At 43.8% G+C, this 18,636-nt stretch overlaps 1 protein-coding gene across 3 annotated transcripts; it reads left to right on the top strand.

Annotated features, from left to right (window-relative positions):
* Positions 1-283: 283 nt before the first annotated feature.
* Positions 284-18,636, top strand: kbtbd4 (kelch repeat and BTB (POZ) domain containing 4). Of its 3 annotated transcripts, XM_038808252.1 has the most exons (5): positions 284-441; positions 4,913-4,960; positions 5,049-5,675; positions 7,314-7,420; positions 15,499-18,636. In XM_038808252.1, exons 3-5 carry the CDS (start codon positions 5,072-5,074, stop codon positions 16,354-16,356), a joined length of 1,569 nt encoding a protein of 522 aa, XP_038664180.1. In that variant the 5' UTR covers positions 284-441; positions 4,913-4,960; positions 5,049-5,071; the 3' UTR covers positions 16,357-18,636. The 3 variants fall into 3 exon arrangements, with proteins under 3 accessions (XP_038664180.1, XP_038664179.1, XP_038664181.1); XM_038808251.1 differs by lacking the exon at positions 4,913-4,960; XM_038808253.1 differs by lacking the exons at positions 284-441; positions 4,913-4,960 and adding an exon at positions 457-925.

The following is an 18,636-nucleotide window of genomic DNA, read 5'->3' as shown; positions in this document are numbered from 1 at the left end:
CTTCTTCCCCTTGGTCCGCCCCCCACATCCTTCCCCCCCTTGGTCCGCCCCCCACATCCTTCCCCCCCCCCTCTTGGTCCGCCCCCCAAATCCTTCCCCCCCCTTGGTCCGCCCCCCAAATCCTTCCCCCCCTTGGTCCGCCCCCCAAATCCTTCCCCCCCCCCTTGGTCCGCCCCCCAAATCCTTCCACCCTTGGTCCGCCCCCAAATCCTTCCCCCTTGGTCCGCCCCCCAAATCCTTCCCCCCTCCTTCCGGGTCCGCCCCTCAAATCCTTCCCCCCCGGTGTCCGCTCCTTCCCTGTGTCCGATGTTCGCCCCCATCCCCTTCCCTGTGTCCGGTGTTCGCCCCCATCCCCATCCCTTCCCGGTGTCCGCCCCCCCAAATCCTTCCCCCCCGTGTCCGCCCCTATCTCCTCCCCCGGTGTCGGGCTGCGATTTGAAGGTGAGCTGTGGCGGGTTTGAGGGGAGGTTTGGACGATGAGAATCTCCCCCGGTTGTTGCGGGGTTTCCTCCCTCAGCCGGAGCATCGCGCCTTTAGTTTTAACTCCGGGATCGAATCGCTTTACTGTTGCAGCCCCTCCCCTGGATCGAAAAGAGCTGAAGTTAAAATCTGACATTTTAATAAGGGCGGAAAGAGAAGGTTCAAATGTTGAAAACCCGAGGAAAGAGCAGAAAGTATTCCACAAAACAGTGAAACACTCAGTCGGTCAGTCAGAGAAAGAGAGTCGAGGTTCCAGATCTGTGGCCCAGGCAGAAAAACAAGATTGGACAGATTAATAACAGAACCATGAACATCTGCCGTCAAAACACAGAGAAAACAAAATAAAACCAGGAAAGAGAATGTGGGCAGAGATCACAATTTAAACCAGGCGACACCGAATAGGAACAAAACAGAGGCAAAGAGGAGTTTCTCCACTTAGAGGATGGTGAATGTTAGGAATTCTCTGTCCCAGAGGGAAAGACTGGATTATTGAGACATAAATCGCTAGATTTCAACATATTAAAGATATCAAGGCGATGGCGGGGGTCGGTGAGGAATGGTATTGAGGTAGAAGATCAGCTGTGATCTAATTGAATGCGGGAGCAGACACAAGGGGCTGAATGGCCTCCTTCTGTTTCTATTTCTTATGTTCCTAATCTGAAATCATTAAATTCAATGTTGGTACAAGGTCAGATTTCCATCCATGATCTTCAACTAGGGAACTTTCACAGTGAATGCAGTCAATGTTGAGACCAGAAGATGGTGAAGTTCCTAACTGAAAGATGAGGTGCTCTTCCTCAAGTTTCAATTCAACTCTATTAGAAACATATAGAACTATACAGCACAGTACAGGCTCTTCGGCCCATGATGTTGTGTCGAACTAGTCTGAAACTAAGATCAAATCAACCTACTCCAAATCATTCTAGTGCACTTCATATGCCTATCCAATAGCCGCTTGAGAGTTCAAAGATACCCCTCCCCTCGGTGGCAGCAAGGTGGAAAATTAAAATGTGAAGCGAGCAAAAGCTCAGAGTCACCTTTACAGATTGAGGGGAGGAGTTACGCAAAGTAATCTCCCCAGTATAGAGGAGACCACGTTGTGAGCCGTGAATACAGTAAACTAAATTGAAAGAAGTACAAGTCCGTCACTGCTTTGCTTTAAGGAGTGTCTTGAGGCCTGGGACAGTGAGGCATGGAGGGGTTAAAGGGACATGTAGTACAGCTACGATTGCATGGGAAGGTAGGTGGAAGATGATTGAGGAGTGGGCCAGCGTGTCATTGAAGGAATGGTACCTTTGAGGGCATAGCAGGGAAGGTGTATTTGGTTGTGACACCATGTCAGAAATGGCAGAGGAATATGGAGGCTGTTGGGGTGGATGGTGAGAACAAGGGGGACCCTATCATGGATCTGAGAGGAAAGGCAATCACAGTAATATGACTCAACTGAGAACAACTATTGATTTTTAAAACTAATTTTTCAACACAAAATAATTAATTCATATCTTAACCTAATGGAAAATATGAAAGATTTACAGAGCCATGGGTAATGATGGGTTTCAGGGGATTGACAGTCTGTCCAACTTGACAAATTTAGAAGTCCGCATAAAATAAATAATTGTTCAACTTTGGCACCATAATTTATGTGACACCCAGGCTGCTGTCGACGTCTATGACTCTATAACAAAACTACATGTTGAAGGGGCTGATTGTTTTCATGTCACTCCTAAAAGATTGAAATGCAAAGTTTCTGTTCTTTTTGACTGTCATCATGAAATGATCATGTGATAAAGATTCTTTAAATTACTATTTTCCCACTATTCTGCATAACAATATTACCTGTTATCTGCCGTTCAATTTGATGTCCTTTTGCCAAATGTCAAATTTGCCTGAAGTTCATCCTATTTATCAAATTATCCTTTCCTTTTAAAACCTCAGTGTGTTTGGTGAACAAATCATGATTTGATTCCAAAATCAAAATACTGCTGCTCCTAGAAATCGGAAGTAGAAACACAAAATGCTGCAGATATTCAGCAGCTCAGGCAGCATCTGTGGAGAGAAATACAAAGTTAACGTTTCATCAGAACTCGAAAAAAGTCATAGATCTAAAAATGCAAAGGCAGAGAAGGAGGCAAAGGAAGGAAAGAACAGAGAGGTGTGTGATTGGATGGAAAACAGGAGTGATGAAATGGCAGAAGGGATGATGCTGCAAGACCTAGGGCGATGGTCATGGGAAAGAAACAAATGAGAGAGTAAACAGCAAGAGCAGAATCATCATCAATAGCTGTCTGAAAAGCAGGGGCAGTGACTAGCTTATGAAATTGTTGTGCTTGCCAAATTTGGAGTGGCGCAGTGGTCAGCACTGCTGACTCACAGCGCCTGAGACCCGGGTTCAATTCCGACTTCGGGTGACTGTGGAGTTTGCACATTCTCCCTGTGCCTGCTGGGTTTCCTCCGGGTGCTCCCGTTTCCTCCCACAGTCCAAAGATGTGCAGGTTAGGTTAGGCCCATGATAAATTGCCCCTTTGAGTGAGGTTGTAAGAATAGGGTGGGGGATTGGGCCGCAGTAGGGTGGTCTTTCGAAGGACCGGTGCAGACTTGATGGGCCGAATGGCCTCCCTCTGCACTGTAGGGATTCTCTGATTCTAAGTGCAACGTGTGATGGGTGAGGGTGACTGAGGAGTGGACGAGAGTAGCACAGAGGGAACAGTCCATTGTAAAGGTTGAAAAGAGAGGGAATAATGAGTTTGATGGTGGCTTCATATTGGAGGTGGCAGTAATAGCAGAGATTGATTTGTCGAATTTGAAGGCTGGTGGGATGGAAGGGGAACCTTATCATTCTGAGAGGGAGAGAAAACGGTGAAATGGGGTGGATAGGGTTGAGAATCCTGTCAGCCACAGTGTGGAGGGAATCCTCGGTCAAGGAAAAAGAAAGACTTTGGAAGCACTGGTATGGATATTGGTATTGTGAGAACAAATGCAACAAGGATGGAGAAACTAGGAGAATAGAATTGAGTCCTTACAGGAAGCAGTGTGTGAGGAAGGTTAGTCAAGGTAACTATGGGAGTCAGTGGGATTATAATTAATATTTTACATAGCCTATTCCCAGAAATGGAGACAGAAAAATTGTGAAAGGGAATTGTCGGAGAGGAACCATGTGAGGGAAGGGTGGAAATTGGAAGTTTCCAAGTCAGGCCAAGAGCAGAGTCATCAATGTACCAGGAAAAGAGATACGGGAGGGAACCTGAGAAGGACTGGAACAAGGAATCTTCCACAAGAGGACCGGAACCCATATAGGTTCCCATAGCAACATCTTTTATTTGGAGGATGGGCATGGAGTTGAAGGAGAAGTTGTTCAGATTGAGTACAAGCTCAGCCGGAAGGAGGAGGATAATTGTGGATGGGAATTGATTGAGACTCTGTCTTTGGAACAAACAGCAAGCTCTCTGACTGTCCTCGTGAGGGACGGAGGTGTGGAGGGATCGGAGGTCCAAACCAAAGAAGAGGCTGTTCGGATGAGGAAACTAGAAGATGTTGAAGTATGACGTGGGGTATCAGAAGAGTCACAGTGTAGGTGGGAAGAGACTGGACAAAGGGAGAAGTCAAGGGAGGAGGAAATGTGTTCAGTCATGCAGGAACAGGCTGACATTTTAGATGTACCGGGGCAGCCCTATTTGTGGATCTTGTGAAGAAGCTAGAAGTGGGTTGCGTGTGTTTGGGGAACTGGGAGGTTGAAGACTGGAGAGAACGTTTAGAGAGGAGATGAGGTCAGTGACAGGATGCAAAAGATTGGCTTGATGTTAAATGTGAGGTTATAGTTCAGGAAGATGTGTTACTGAGTTGAAATTCCTTCCTAAGGTTGGGGTAATATCTCAAACAGTAGCAGCAGCTTGGGCCTGAGCAAACCAGAGTGCTGTGAATTCAGATAAAGGTGAGTTAGGATGAGTGAGCAAAGGAGAAAAATTGAGATAGCTGATGTCACACCGGCAGTTCCCCATGTAAAGATCAAGAGAGAGTAAGGGGCCAGGTGGAGGGAGACTTCTGAAAATAGGAAGTACACTGCGGAGTGAAGAGATGGAGTCAGAGGAAAGCAGAGCATTCCCAGGAATCTAAGAGTTGTTGAAGCTTGTGATCCCTGACACCTGAAAGGAAGAAATGTTTTTTGTTAAAGCACTAAGTGATACCTTGGCTGAAATGGTGCTGCAGACATCCAGCTTTGAGATTGAGATAGTCACTGCTGCTGAAGAGAGAGACTGAGGGATAGTATGAGTGCCATTGCTACATGTGTTCCTGCCGCCTAATACCACTATGATTAGCTGAAATGTTTGTCCACAGATTTAATCCCGGTTGTAAGTATTTACATCCAGGCAAGGCATTGCAACTTTGTATTTTTGGCGACGTGCAATATTCATGATTTTATTTTATCTCTTGACAGGTGCATATTGGGAAAAGGGATTACTAACTTTACGTGTGTACTGATCCAGTAAGATGGTGAAGTTTCTCAATATATAATAAAAATACAAAGAAGATTGAAAGTGACATAAACTTTTAAAATGAAATTGTTCCCTTAGGTCCTGGTTTTACCAATCGTGAAATGGAGCCAAGTGGTGAAGCAGGAGGTGCCACCATTGCAGGTACAACAGACGAGAGTTACTTCATGAGCTATACCTTCACAGACAGATTCCATTCTGCACGGGTTGCTCAGAGTATTATGGATCTGTGCCTTGAAGACAGGCTGTTTGCCGACGTTACCATCTCTGTGGAAGGGAAAGAATTTCAGCTCCATCGGCTTGTGCTCTCTGCTCAGAGCTGTTTCTTCCGTTCCATGTTCACCTCGAATTTGAAGGAGGCTCATAATAATGTTATAGAACTGAAAGATGTGAATGCAAGTGTTTTCCAGCTCCTCGTGGACTATATTTACCGGGGCACTGTCAAATTGAGAGTGGAAGATCTCCAGGAGACGTATGAGGTGGCAGACATGTACCAGTTGACCTCACTTTTTGAAGAATGCTCTCGGTTCCTGGCTCGGACAGTTGACATCAGGAACTGTTTACAGGTCATGTGGTTAGCCGATCAGCACAGTGACCAGAAACTTTACACAGCAGCAAAACAATGTGCAAAAACGCACCTGTCGCAGCTTCACAAGACAGAAGATTTTGTGAAACTACCTGTAAGATTGTTCACCGACATCATTAAAGGTATACTGTTTTTTTCTGCTTGATTTTACTTGAGAAACCTTTTTAATTCTTTCTAGCAGGGGAACTTCTGGAAAGATCATTACTTGCAAATGAAAAGCAAGACACTGTGGACACTGGAAATGTGAAATAAAAACTGCAAATGCTGGAAATAGCAGGTTAGGCAGCATCTGTGGAGAGAGAAACAGAGTTAATGTTTCAGATGAAAAGTCATAGACCTGAAACATTAACTCTATTTCTTTCTCCACAGACGCAGCCTGACCTGCTGAGTATTTACTGCATTTTCTGTTATTACTTGTCAGTAAATTGTACAAGGTCCCTTTGTAGTATCTAAGCTCTCAGCCAAGATAACGTTTGCTTTGGAGGGAACATTCTTTGCCTTGACAGATAATTGTGTAGACTTTCTCAAAGAAGAAACAATCTTTGTTATATTAGGAAATGTTGGCCTGAATTTTAGAGTTCGGGGTGAACCCTGAGCCAGTGAGCAGAAGTGGATGTGTAGCCCGTTCGAATTATTTCTAGAAGCTTCCCCACCTCCAAATTTAAACCAGTCCTTCCCATAACTAATATTTTGAATTGGTGATTATTTTATTGCACTGTTTTAGATTAATTTCTCAACAAGAGAATACGCCACTTGGTAAGAGATTAATCAACATTAATATAATGAAGTAATCAGTTCAAAATGTTGGTTAAAGAGAGCACAGGTCTTTTACATAAAGACAAGAGCCATGACTTTTTTCCTTGGACTTAGACCAGCAACGGGGTGCATAAATGAGACAATGAGGATGATTTACTTTCCCATCAGATTATGACAAGTGATGGGCAGGAAAACCGGAAGTAGACCCACTGGATTTTAATAGTCAGGCCTCATCCGCATTGAATAGACAAGCTGCCAGCCAGAATCACACTGCTTCTAGGTGGCAGTGATTATGGGCTAGTGGCAGTACTCTGAAATAGAGAGCTGCAAACATCAGTGGGATTGATGTACCTAACGCTCAAAACTCTGAAAGTAAGGAAGAAAAAAATGAGTACGAGACCTGTTTCAAGTATTCTCTTACTGCAGCTAATGATCCCTTTGAGCAGTACTGAAAGTGGTCACTGCCTGATATGCTGCCCATGGTTAAGTTTGTAGACTGAGGGGGTCGCGGTGATACCCCGATTGACATGAAATGATGTTGAGGTCTTAACCTAAATCAATACCGACACAAATGTTGGAACGAGCAAACCTCCTTTGTTGTTTGTACTATTTACACACACAAACGGGGTAGTGAGGAGGCATGTGGTGCGTCCCTGCCTTTGAGCCAAAAGCTCCAGATTCGAGTCCCACCCAGGACCTGGTGGTCAAAGATTTGTGCATTTGTAATGTGATCAAACGGATTGATTGTCAACCTGCAAATCCGTCCAACACACCCCAATGGCAGGTGGTAACAGCGGGAGAGATTCCTTGCCAGCCAATAGATTGGAGTCTCTACCATCGCTGTTCATAGCTCCAGACGACAACACGCCTGTAAAAGTGTGTCTACAGGACCCAAAGTCAACTGTAACATACTGCCGCCAAATAAGCAAAAATCAGCACAGTCTGGATTGTAGAAAAATGATGCTAGGGAACTAAAAATAATCTTTTCTTTCATGATATTGTAGATGGTGTTCCCAGCTCTCAGAAACCCGTCAAAGCCATAGAAACTTGGATAGACCATGACAAGGAAGAGCGAGCACAATACTCTGAGAACCTGACATCCAGTTTAAAGGTACGTTACCTCAAAATTAGCCAGTGTACATGTTCCACCAATACATCATCCTCTGAAACTAAAGTGCCCTGTGGGTGTGAAATGGAAGAGTTTTGTAGAGTTTTAGCTGTTATCCCGAACAAAAATTCAAATTTTATTCCAAATTGTTCCAAACATTGAGAATCGTTAATCAGATGATTTAATGTTGGGTCAGTAGAATTGCAGAATTCTAAATATTACAACATTCCCACATGGAGAAATCACATTTTGAGCTTCAGATCATCGTGGCAGGAATTCCTCTGGGAAGTGTCCTCAGCCCAACCATCTCCCACTGCTTCATCAAGTGATCCTTCCATCCATCATAATGATCAGGACTGTTTGCGAACAATTCCACAGTGTTCAGTCTCTGCAGCAACCTGTCCAATAATAGAACTGCCCAGAAAACTTCTCGAATATGATGGGGAAAGGAACTAAGCTTGTGTCTTCTAGCTGTGGTGGCCAAGACGTAGCCTGCAATATATTCCTCATACAACATTCCTAAAACAGATAATTTTGTCATTTATCTTGGGATCTTGCTGTGTATAAATTGGCTGCTGTGTTTCCTACATTACAGTGACTAGATTTCAAAAGTACTTAATTTGCTGCAATGTGCTTTTTGACATTGTGAGGTTGTGTAAGACACTACACAAATGCCAATCTTTCATCTTTCTATTACCCGTGCAGACTTCAAAAACAGTGGATGTAATCATTGCTTAGGAGAGGTCCAGGGCCATGTATTATGCTTTAACTCCTTGGTGGGTTGTGCACTTAAAGCACAATTTTTAGGCCTCAACTTTTATAAAGTCAGAACAGATCTAAAACGAGTAATATTATCCAGAACTAATGGAGAAGATAGGAGAATAAAGCATTCCTCTGGTAAAGAAATCAGAACGAGGGGACATAATCTTAATATTCAAACCAATCCAGCTGGAGTACAGAAATACTCTTCCCATGTAAATTTTTGGGAGAATGTAGAGCACGGTAACTTCACTGCAGTGTTAATGTAAGCCTACTTGTGCCAATAAAGATTATTATAGAAATTCACTGAGGCAAAGACAACTGTGATGCCTAAAGGAGAGAGGTAAAAAGATAATTAGGCAGATATTTGATCGACAAGGTTTAAGATTTCAGGTTCAGGATCCACAGATTCCTAAGATAGGCAATCGAGTATTTGTAAGTAATTATAAGGTAGTTTATTGAAGAGATAACAGTTTAGATGTAATGCATTAACTAAATAGACAAGAAAATTATAAACCCATGACAGTGGAGAGGCTGAATGGTTGGTGTCTGTTCTCCATAGCTTGTGATAACATCATTTTGCTCTCAGAAGATGAACAAATGGATCCTGCTGATTTCTGAAACCCAAAATAATAATAATACTTATTAGTGTCATAAGTAGGCTTATATTAATACTACAATGAAGTTACTGTGAAAATCCCCTCGTCGCCACACTCCCCGTCTGTTCGGGTACACTGAGAGAGAATTCAGAATGTCCAATTTGGGACCTGTGGGAGGAAACCCACGCAGACACGGGGAGAACATGCAGGCTCCGCACAGACAGTGACCCAAGCCGGGAATCAAACGCGGGTCCCCGGCACTGTGAAGCAACAGTGCTAACCACTGTGCTGCTGTGCCGCCCTTGAGTTTCAGACTCTCTCAGTCTTTCACTGTCTGCCAAAGGCAATCTTCTTCTCTATCTCTGTTCTTTTCCCCCTCAACCTGGCTGGGATATTGGGGAACTCTTTATCTTCTTCCAACCTCGGGCTGGACCCTATCCTTATGAGCACCCGCTGGAAATACCCTATTTGTGGGGGCTAGTAAATCACCCAGTGCCATTCATCTGTTCAAACCATTCTGACCAATGGCAACAGAACGAGTACCCAAGATGCCAGCGTGGTCACTTCCCCCGTCCACCTTCACCCTGGCTTGAGATCAGTTTTTATTTGCTAGATAAAGGCAGTGCACATGGCACCAGGATACTTCCTGTTATTGGTTCAGAAATATTTGTGGAGTCTAGTGACTTCAATGCGGGGAGCACAATCTGTGTGGCCTTTATCTCTATCTTGTTTTGGTCCCTGACTAAGGATTGTTCATGTTTTATTCAGAGAAAGAGAGAGGGAGATAATTGAATATTGTGCCTCATAGTTCCATGAGCATTCTATACAATTCAAAATAAACTCCAATTTCTTAAAGATCCCTATTTACAAGGTTTATGGGGGACAGGCCAGGAAGTGGTGATTGGGCTACAGTCAGATCAGCCACGTTCTTACTGAATTGGCAGAGCAGGTTGGAAGAGCTAGCTGCATGGTCATCTCCTGCCCCAAATTCATATGATCATAGCAAGGTCTGGATAATACCAGGGCAGCAAATGGCAGGTAACATGTACGTCACATAAGTGCAAGAAATGGCTATTTTGAACAACAGTGATCAACACTGTTGCTTCACAGCACCAGGGACGTGGGTTCGATTCCCAGCTTCGTCACTGTCTGTGGAATTTGCACCTTCTTCCTGCGTCTGAGTGGGTTTCCTCCCAAAAGGCCTGAAAGAAGTGCTTGTTAGGTGAATTGGACAGTCTGAATTCTCCCTAAGTGTACCTGAACAGGCGTCGGAATGTGGCGATTAGGGAATTTTCACAGTAACTTCATTGCAGTGTAAATGTAAGCCTACTTGTGACACTAATAAGATTCTTATTATGAATGCCCAAACATTTACCCTTGGCCTTCAAGATCACAACCATTGCCAATATCCTCTGAGGGGGATCACCGCTGATTGTTGTAGAAAACCTCTGGTTCACTAATTTTCTTTTAGGGACGGAAATCTGCCGATCTTACCTAGTCTGGCCTAATGGTGACTCTAGACGCACAGCAATGTGGTTAATTCTTAACTGCCCCTCTGAAACAGCCTCTCAAGTCATTCAGTTCAGGGGCAATTGGAGATGGGCAACAGTCCCATGAAAGAATACATGAAAAAGTAATTCACTGAAGTTATTTTGACAACACCTCCCTCTCTACCACTGAGAACAAGAACACTCTTCCCTCCAAATCCTCCTCCATGTCAGAAACCAAAATATCTTGCTGATCCAACATCGTTTCTGAGGCAACATCCTCAAATTCTTTATCCAATATCATTTTGGGAGGACCCTCACCATCAGGATAGGACTCACCACTTCAAGTCAAGTGGGATGGGCAATAAATTCAACCTCACCCATGTTGCTTATTTCTTGAGAATACTTTTTTGAAATCACACTTTTAAAAAAAATCTGTTTATTAAAAATTTTCCATAATAAACAAAATCATACAACACAAAGTTACACAATAAACGAACAAGACTAAAAAGCAAAAGTGCTATTAACTTAACCCTCAAAAATTAAACGAAGCCCCGAACAGCTGAAAGTGACCCCAGAGACAATTCCGCTCATCCTCGCTTTAGTCAGATGTGCCCTGTGCACCACCTTGAATTGGATCAGACTTAGCCAAGCACATGAAGAAGTGGATTCGACCTTGTGAAGGGCCTCACTCCATCCCTCACCATCCAGAATGGGACCCAATTCACCCTCCCATTTCATCCCCACCTCACTCAACGGAGCTAACTCCACTGAGAGCATATGGCCATATATGTCTGAAATAAACACCTCATCAGACCCGGCCAAAGATAAAATTCTTTTCAACAGGGAAGAGGGTGGCAAGGGAAAGGAGGGAAAAGCTTTGTGTGGAAAATCGTGAATCTGAAAGTATCTGAAAAGACTGGAACCAGAGAATTGGAATTTCTCTGCCAACTCCAGACCTCAGCAACCCCTTCCCCTCCCATGACCTAAATGTTGAGTCCAAACCCGCTGGCATGAAAAGGTGGTTGTTGCAGATGGAGGCTAGCAAAGGCAGGGAACAGAGCTGAAAATGCTGTCTGAACTGCTTCCAAATTCTCAGGGTGGACACCACAACTGGATTCGGGGGAAACTTTACTGAAGTGAAAGGCAATGATGCAGTAACTATTGTACCAAGGCTAGAAACAGTGCAGGAACTTGCTTGAATTTGTCCCCATGTGGGACCCAGATCAATATTTTCTGAATATTGGCTATCCAATAATAAAACAAATTGGGCAGAGCCAAGCCCCTGACTGCCTATCTCTTTGGAGCAAACCCCCATGGATCCTTGGAATCTTACCGCCCAAATAAAGGAGGACATTAATTTATTGACTTTGACAAAAAAGGACTTGGTGAGAAAATGGAGAAACATTGAAAAACAAATAAAAAATCTTGGGAGTACGTTCATTTTAATAGTCTGAACCCTGCCTGCCAAGGACAGGGGGGGGTTACCCTACATCTAAGTCTGGGGCCACACGGATCCCCAGATAATGAAAGTTAGTCTTGGCAAGGCAAAAAGGTAGCGCCTCCAGTGGGCTCTCCTTCCCGGGGGTTGACCGTGGAACATTCACTCTTGTCCAAGTTCACATGCACCCAGAGAAGGAGTCAAAACTCCTCAGCAGCTTCATTAACCTCTCCATAGAGGGTACTGGGCCTGTAATAGCGAGACGTATGTCCTCCGTGTAAAGGGACACCCGAAGCTCCACCCCTCTCCGATATATCCTCCTCCACTTAATAGAGGACCTCAGCACTATAGCAAGCGGTTCTATTGCCAAAGCAAACAGGAGCGAAGACAGTGGATACCTCTGCCTTGTGCTCCTATTCAACGGGAAGTAGCCGGAGCTCAGAGCATTCATATAATCACTAGTATTGGGGGCCCTCAGCAGTCGTCTCATCCAGGAGATAACTTGTGTCCAAATCCAAACTGCCCAAGAATCTCAAACAGATATTCCCGTTGCACTCCTATCAAATGCCTTTCGGCATCTGGGCAAACAAGCACCAAGGACGGGAAAAGGACAATGTTTAGCAAGCAACGTATATTGGCCAACAATTGCCCACCCTTAACAAAGCCTGTCCGATCCTCCAAGATCACCTCCTGCCGCACTTTGGCGAGTAACTTAACACCCGCATTTAAGCATGAGATATGGTGATACGACCCACACTCTGTTGGGTCTTTGTTTTTCTTGAGAATCAAGGAGATAGAAGCCTGTGTGAGGGTAGAGGGCAACAAACCCCGGGATAAGAAATCATTAAATATATCTAGAATTAAAGGCTCTGCAAACCTCATATAAAATTCGATGGGGAGCCATCTGGGCCAAGGGCTTTACCAATCTGCATCAACCTAATGCATTTCTTGATTTCCTCCGGCTCCGACGGGGATTCCGTCATCGCTCCTCTGCCCTTCCACAGCTGGGATGGATAAGCTGCCCAAAAGTCAGTTATTTTTTAAATTTAATTTAGTGTACTCAATTCATTTTTTTCAATTAAGGGGCAATTTAGTGTGGCCAATCCACCTAGCCTGCACATTTTTGGGTTGTGGGGTGAAACCCACGCAAACACGGGGAGATGTGCAAACTCCACACGGACAGTGACCCAGAGCCAGGATCGAACCTGGGACCTCGGCGCTGTGAGGCAGCAGGGCTAACCCACTGCGCCACCGTGCTGCCCACAAAAGTCAGTTATGACCGATCCCTCAGCCGGAGGTTCTAATCTATAGAGACCCCGATAGAACGATTCAAAAGCCGTATGAACCTGAGGTGGGGCGGAAACCAGGCTGCTGCTCAAGTTATCTACCTGTACGATCTCCCGGGAAGCTGCCTGTCGCTTCAGCTGGTAAGCGAAGAGGTGCCAGGCCTTCTCCTCGTATTCATAAAACATATCCCTCGAGTGTTGCAGCTGGCCCACTGCTCTGTCTATTGACAATAGCTCAAATTGAGTCTGGAGTTTATTCCTACTTGCCAACAACTCTGAGTGGGGGCAAGTAAGTATTGGTGGTCCATCCCAATAATGGAGTCCACCAGCCTCTGCTGCTCTGCCTTCGCTGTCTTCACCACTTGTACATTATAGGAGATAATCTGCTCCCTGAGGGCTACCCATAGCATAGAAGGTGAGATTAACTCACTTTTATTCAATTTTATATATTCCCAATGGCAGTGGAAACGCTTTCATAAAATTTCTTGTCTGCTAATGTGTCCAGCCTCCATGGTGGACGCTGGGAGGGACCTGATTCCAGTGCCAAGTCCACAAACTGCAGGGCATAGTCTGAATCTCATTCTCTGAGTACTCAGCAGCCACCACAGAAGGGAGGAGACACCCAATCTACCACAAAAAAATTGATCTGCACATGTGAGAAAAGTCAAAAATCTTTGGCACCTGGGTGCAAAAAGCTCTCCCCCCCCCCCCCCCCCCCCCCCCTCCCCCATCTATTCCATGAAAAACAACACCACAATAACCATTCTGGCAACCCCTGATGGAGTCAGAGATTTGGACTTGGTACAGACTAGGATTCAGGACACAATTTAAGTCCCCACCCAAAATAAGTTGATGCAAATCCATCAGATAATTAATAAAATTCGCATCATCCCAGTTTGGAATAGATATTAACCAGAGTTCTCGCCAGAGAGCCACAGACAATGACGTGCCTGCCATTGAGCTCATCCAAGACCTTAGCAGCAGAAAAATGAACCCTTTTATTAATATTGCCGCACCCCTGGCCCTGCCATCGAAGCCCTGCCATCCCATCCACTCTATCCGCAGCCTTGTCTGGTCCCTGATCTACAAATGAGTCCATTGCAAAAACTCCACTTCAGAATTTAAACTCTTACAGTGAGCAAATACTTTCAACCTTTTCACTGGGCCATTGAACATCCTGACATTCTGGGTGACCAAATGAATTGGGGTCTTCCACCTCCCCTCAATCCGGTATCAGCCATTTCCACCAAGAGCTCTCTCCCAACAGAAACACAAAAGGTACATCAACCAGGCTCACCAAAGATGGCTGCCAAACCAAATCAGAAAGAAAAATTGAAGGCACCGTCAGCAAACTACCCTCACCCCCTTGTCCTCGCCCTCAGACACTACCACACCCAAATACGCATACAAATAGAAGAAAGGCATTCACAAACTAAAACCTACTTTGAACAAACCTATCCCTAAACAAAAAAGGAACTCTAAGCTCAATATCTAAACCACAGTTTTAACATTTACAGGCTAGAACATTGTTTTTCCCCTCCGCATTTATCTCTTTTTTACCAAGTTCACTGATGGAAAAATAATTAAGGATCATGGTCTGAGTATATCATGGAGCACCGAAGCTTGAACGACCATAATTACAGCAAAGCTGAAGCAGGAGGAGGCACAAAACATCTCTGACAATAGAGCTTCATTGAGTGGAGTGTATCGTCTGGATAAGTGATGAGACCAGCATAGCTGCCAATCCCAGAAGTTAGACACTACTCCCCTAAAAGGTTTAATCATGATCAGATGCAACCTGGACATTGACGGCAGTGATTTAATGATGGGCTGTTTTATTAACTAACCAAAACAGAAATTGTAGGTAATTCACGGATTTTGGGGAAACCTCATTCACGTATTGTTTAGAGGGGACGGTAAAGTTGTTTTGCTGCTTCAATTGCGGATACAGTGGTTTGTACAGAAAATTATCAAAAGAACATAGAACATTCAGTGCAGAAGGAGGCCATTCGGCCCATTGAGTCTGCACCGACCCACCCTATCCCCGTAACCCCTCCTAACCTTTTTGGTCACTAAGGGCAATTTATCATGTCCAATCCACCTAACCTGCACGTCTTTGGACTGTGGGAGGAAACCAGAGCACCCGGAGGAAACCCACGCAGACATGAGGTGAACGTGCAGACTCCGCACAGACAGTGACCCAATGGGGAATAAAACTCGAGACCCTGGCGCTGTGAAGCCACAGTGCTATCCACTTGTGCTACCGTGTTGCCCGGAAAGGAGGGAGCCATTTTTGGTTTACACTCAACTCGCAATAGAAACTGCTTCCAATGATGCAAAGGAAAGTCGTAGCGAGCACTTCAGTCATCTTGTCTAAAGATAGTCTGTTTGAGTGCTCCCGATAATGTCACAGCTCTGTAGCTTATTGTATTCATTTCAGGATTGTCATCTAAAGGAACACTGCCATCGTTGTTCATCTGGTTTTTCATTTATTTTGTGTCCCAAACAGGAAATTGGTGAGATTGTTCATATTTATCTGATTGGAAAGGAAGATACACGGACCCACTCATTGGCAGTTTCTTTGCATTGTGATGACGATGCCATCAGTGTCAGCGGACAAAATCGATTGCGTCAGCAGATCACGGCAGCATGCAAACATGGCAGTGACCTGTATGTGGTGGGTGGCCCCATCCCACGGCGAATGTGGAAGTGCAACATGGGGACAATGGACTGGGAACAGTGTGCATCATTGCCAAGAGATCGCCTTCAGCACACGCTGGTATCAGTGCCAAGTGAGGATGCCATTTATTCACTGGGTGGGAAAACCCTGCAGGATACACTTTCCAGCGCTGTCATTTATTATGTGGTCTGTGATAATGTGTGGGTTGAAACCAATCAGCTGGACACTGCGGTATCTTGTGCTGCTGGTGTTAACCTGAATGGAACGATTTACCTTCTGGGTGGGGAGGAGAATGACCTGGATTTCTTTACCAAACCATCGCGCCTCATCCAGTGTTATGACACACAGTCCAGAACATGCCAGTTAAAGTCATACCTCCTCCCCTTTGCAGGCCGTATGCACGCTGCTATTCACAAGGACCTGATTTTTATTGTCGCTGAGGGCGATTCTTTGGTCTGTTACAATCCATTGCTTGACAGCTTCACCAGACTTCGTTTCCCAGAGGTTTGGAGTCGTGTACCATCTCTCTGGAAGATTGCTAGTTGCAATGGGTGTATCTATGTTTTCAGAGATAAATGTAAAAAGGGTGATGCTAATACATTGAAACTGAACCCAGCCACATCTGTGGTCTCAGTATTAAGTGGAATTGAAATCCTACTGACCAATTGGCAATTTGTTTTGGCATGATTTTAAATCAATCCTGAAATTAAACTCAGAGGACAGTTTTGCACTGTGAACGTTTGTAAAGGTTCATTGTCACAATTTAATTCACTGTCAATTCTTAGTTGTATCATCTATTTGGTCAAAAGTCAACAGTGGTTATATTGCATAGATCAGAACAGTGAGATTTAATGCCAGGTTCTATATATTTAGTTAATGGCCATGGCAATTTAAAAAAAAAAAATACTGTAGTTGAGAAGAAAACTAAAGTTTAATGGTGTCTCAAATCTGGCTGCTCAAAACCCAGAGTTGTCTGAGAAGTGGACGTTTTTAGAATGTACCATGCATCAGTTTTAATTGCGTAAAATAAAAAAAGATTTCCTACATCACCTGTCCAGGCACTGCATTGGCACTGCCTTGGTGCAGTGTGGCATCTGACTAGCCATTCCCTTTGCCGCTTGCACGCTGGTCTATTCTGCACTCTGAGCAGCTGCTGACCCCACCCGACCTGGCTTGGTGCCTGTGGCCCAAACTCTTCAACCTGAAATCCGGCAACATCTTATATTCGGCATGGTCTCAGTCATGTGGTTGCCTGTTTTAAGTCGCTGTACCTGCACTTGTGTCTTGATTTAACATGACATGAATTGAGCGAAACACAATTTGATAAACATGTCAGCCTATTTGATATTGAAATTGAGACAGAAGGGGAAGAATTAAAAAGAATAGAGAAGCTTACATAATTCTACCCGGTGTTATGTCCAAAAATGTTTTCAGTAAAGTAGGCGGCAACATTACTTTTCCTGTAAAATTATGACATCAGTTCCTTTTACAAAATAATAGAGTAACCACAAAGAAATTATTTACTTGTACAATAGATGCTTTAACAAATGTATTATTGTTTTAAATGTAATCAGGGAAGGTTTCCTCTGTGCCCCTGCCTATGTATAATAAACTCGTTCTTAGTAAATAGGTTTCCAGTTTTATTATATGTAGTAGAGAGGAAATATTCCACATTGTTTCATTGAGGTATATTGCATTGTGGAACATTGCAGTGGTATATTAGTACATTATGGTATTGACTAATTGTCTGCTAGTTTACATCTGTAAGACACGCAGTCAATCGGCTAGATTTAACAAGGTGGTGCAGGTATGCAGTTCCCGCCCAACTAAAAAGCCAGTGGGGGGGGGGGTGGTATTGTGATGTCTGTTAAATCCAGGGGGGGGAGGGAAACCTAATTTAACAGTTAAGGAGGAACCCCACCACCAGTCCACCCACCACTAGCCCACAAGCAGAGACAGTCGGATTGGGCACTTGTCTTGGCCTGTCCTGCGTAAGTATGCCTGGATACCAGCTTTTAGTGTAACTCAACAATTTTAAAATAAATGTCATGTTATATTTATTGTAATAAGCTAACAAAGTCAAAATGCCATTTAGTGCTAACAGTTGAAATCAGAAGCCATTTTGTATTCTGTATTTTATAATCACTCGCATGTATTAATTGTTATTACATAATTAGGAACCAGCCAGAAACTGCTAATTGACTAGTGTAGCTCAGTTAAGTTGATCTGATTTATTATTGTCACATGTATTGGTATACAGTGAAAAGTATTGTTTCTTGCATGCTGTACAAACAATGCATACCATACATAGGGAAGGAAGGAGAGACTGCAGAATATAGAACGAGAGTAAAAGATAGAATTAGAGGATATGATGGGCACAGCTTGCAAAAAGTCGGCTCACTCCGGCACCATCTTGAATTTTTTTTTCCAAGTTGTAATTGAAGAAATAGTAATTCATCAAGTAGTTATATTAAAGCTGGATTTAAGACCGTATAATTTTAAATACCATTTTGATATGTCTGCTTTGGATGAGTATCAATCAGATCTGTTGTGCTAAGCTCAGCAAACGCCATGACCAAATGCACAATCGACAACTGTGTGAAATCAGATAACATAAAACAGTGCAAAATAAATATTGTCCTTTAAAGAGATTATGGTACGTGAGTTGTCAAACTCCAATTAAAACAAACCAAAAATTTAAATTAACCAATTATGAAACTTCACAGAAATGCTCTGAGATGAGGTATTAATAGTTTAGGGCCTAAAAGGAAAAGCTTTGAAGACACCTTTGCCAGCTAGTCAGGTACTGGATGCTCCCGAGGCAGAATTTGAAAGGATTGCTGTCAGTGAAGGAGCAGGATGATAACCTTACTTTTCAGAGATCTGATAACTTGTTTGAAGCTGTAAAGTCTATTTTATGTTGAGTAAACTTTTTCCTTTTTAAAATAAAATTTCTCTTTTAATTTA

The sequence above is a fragment of the Scyliorhinus canicula genome, chromosome 9, assembly GCF_902713615.1.
Source record: "Scyliorhinus canicula chromosome 9, sScyCan1.1, whole genome shotgun sequence".
NCBI lineage: Eukaryota > Metazoa > Chordata > Chondrichthyes > Carcharhiniformes > Scyliorhinidae > Scyliorhinus > Scyliorhinus canicula.
This window is presented reverse-complemented; position numbering and strand designations above follow the sequence as displayed.

Bases quoted from the DNA above. Each gene is read 5' to 3' on its own strand.
- kbtbd4 (XM_038808251.1), top strand. From the start codon at position 5,072: ATGGAGCCAAGTGGTGAAGCAGGAGGTGCCACCATTGCAGGTACAACA. The intron at 5,676-7,313 runs GTATACTGTTTT...ATGATATTGTAG, and splicing joins GTTCACCGACATCATTAAAG to ATGGTGTTCCCAGCTCTCAG. The intron at 7,421-15,498 runs GTACGTTACCTC...TGTCCCAAACAG, and splicing joins ACCTGACATCCAGTTTAAAG to GAAATTGGTGAGATTGTTCA.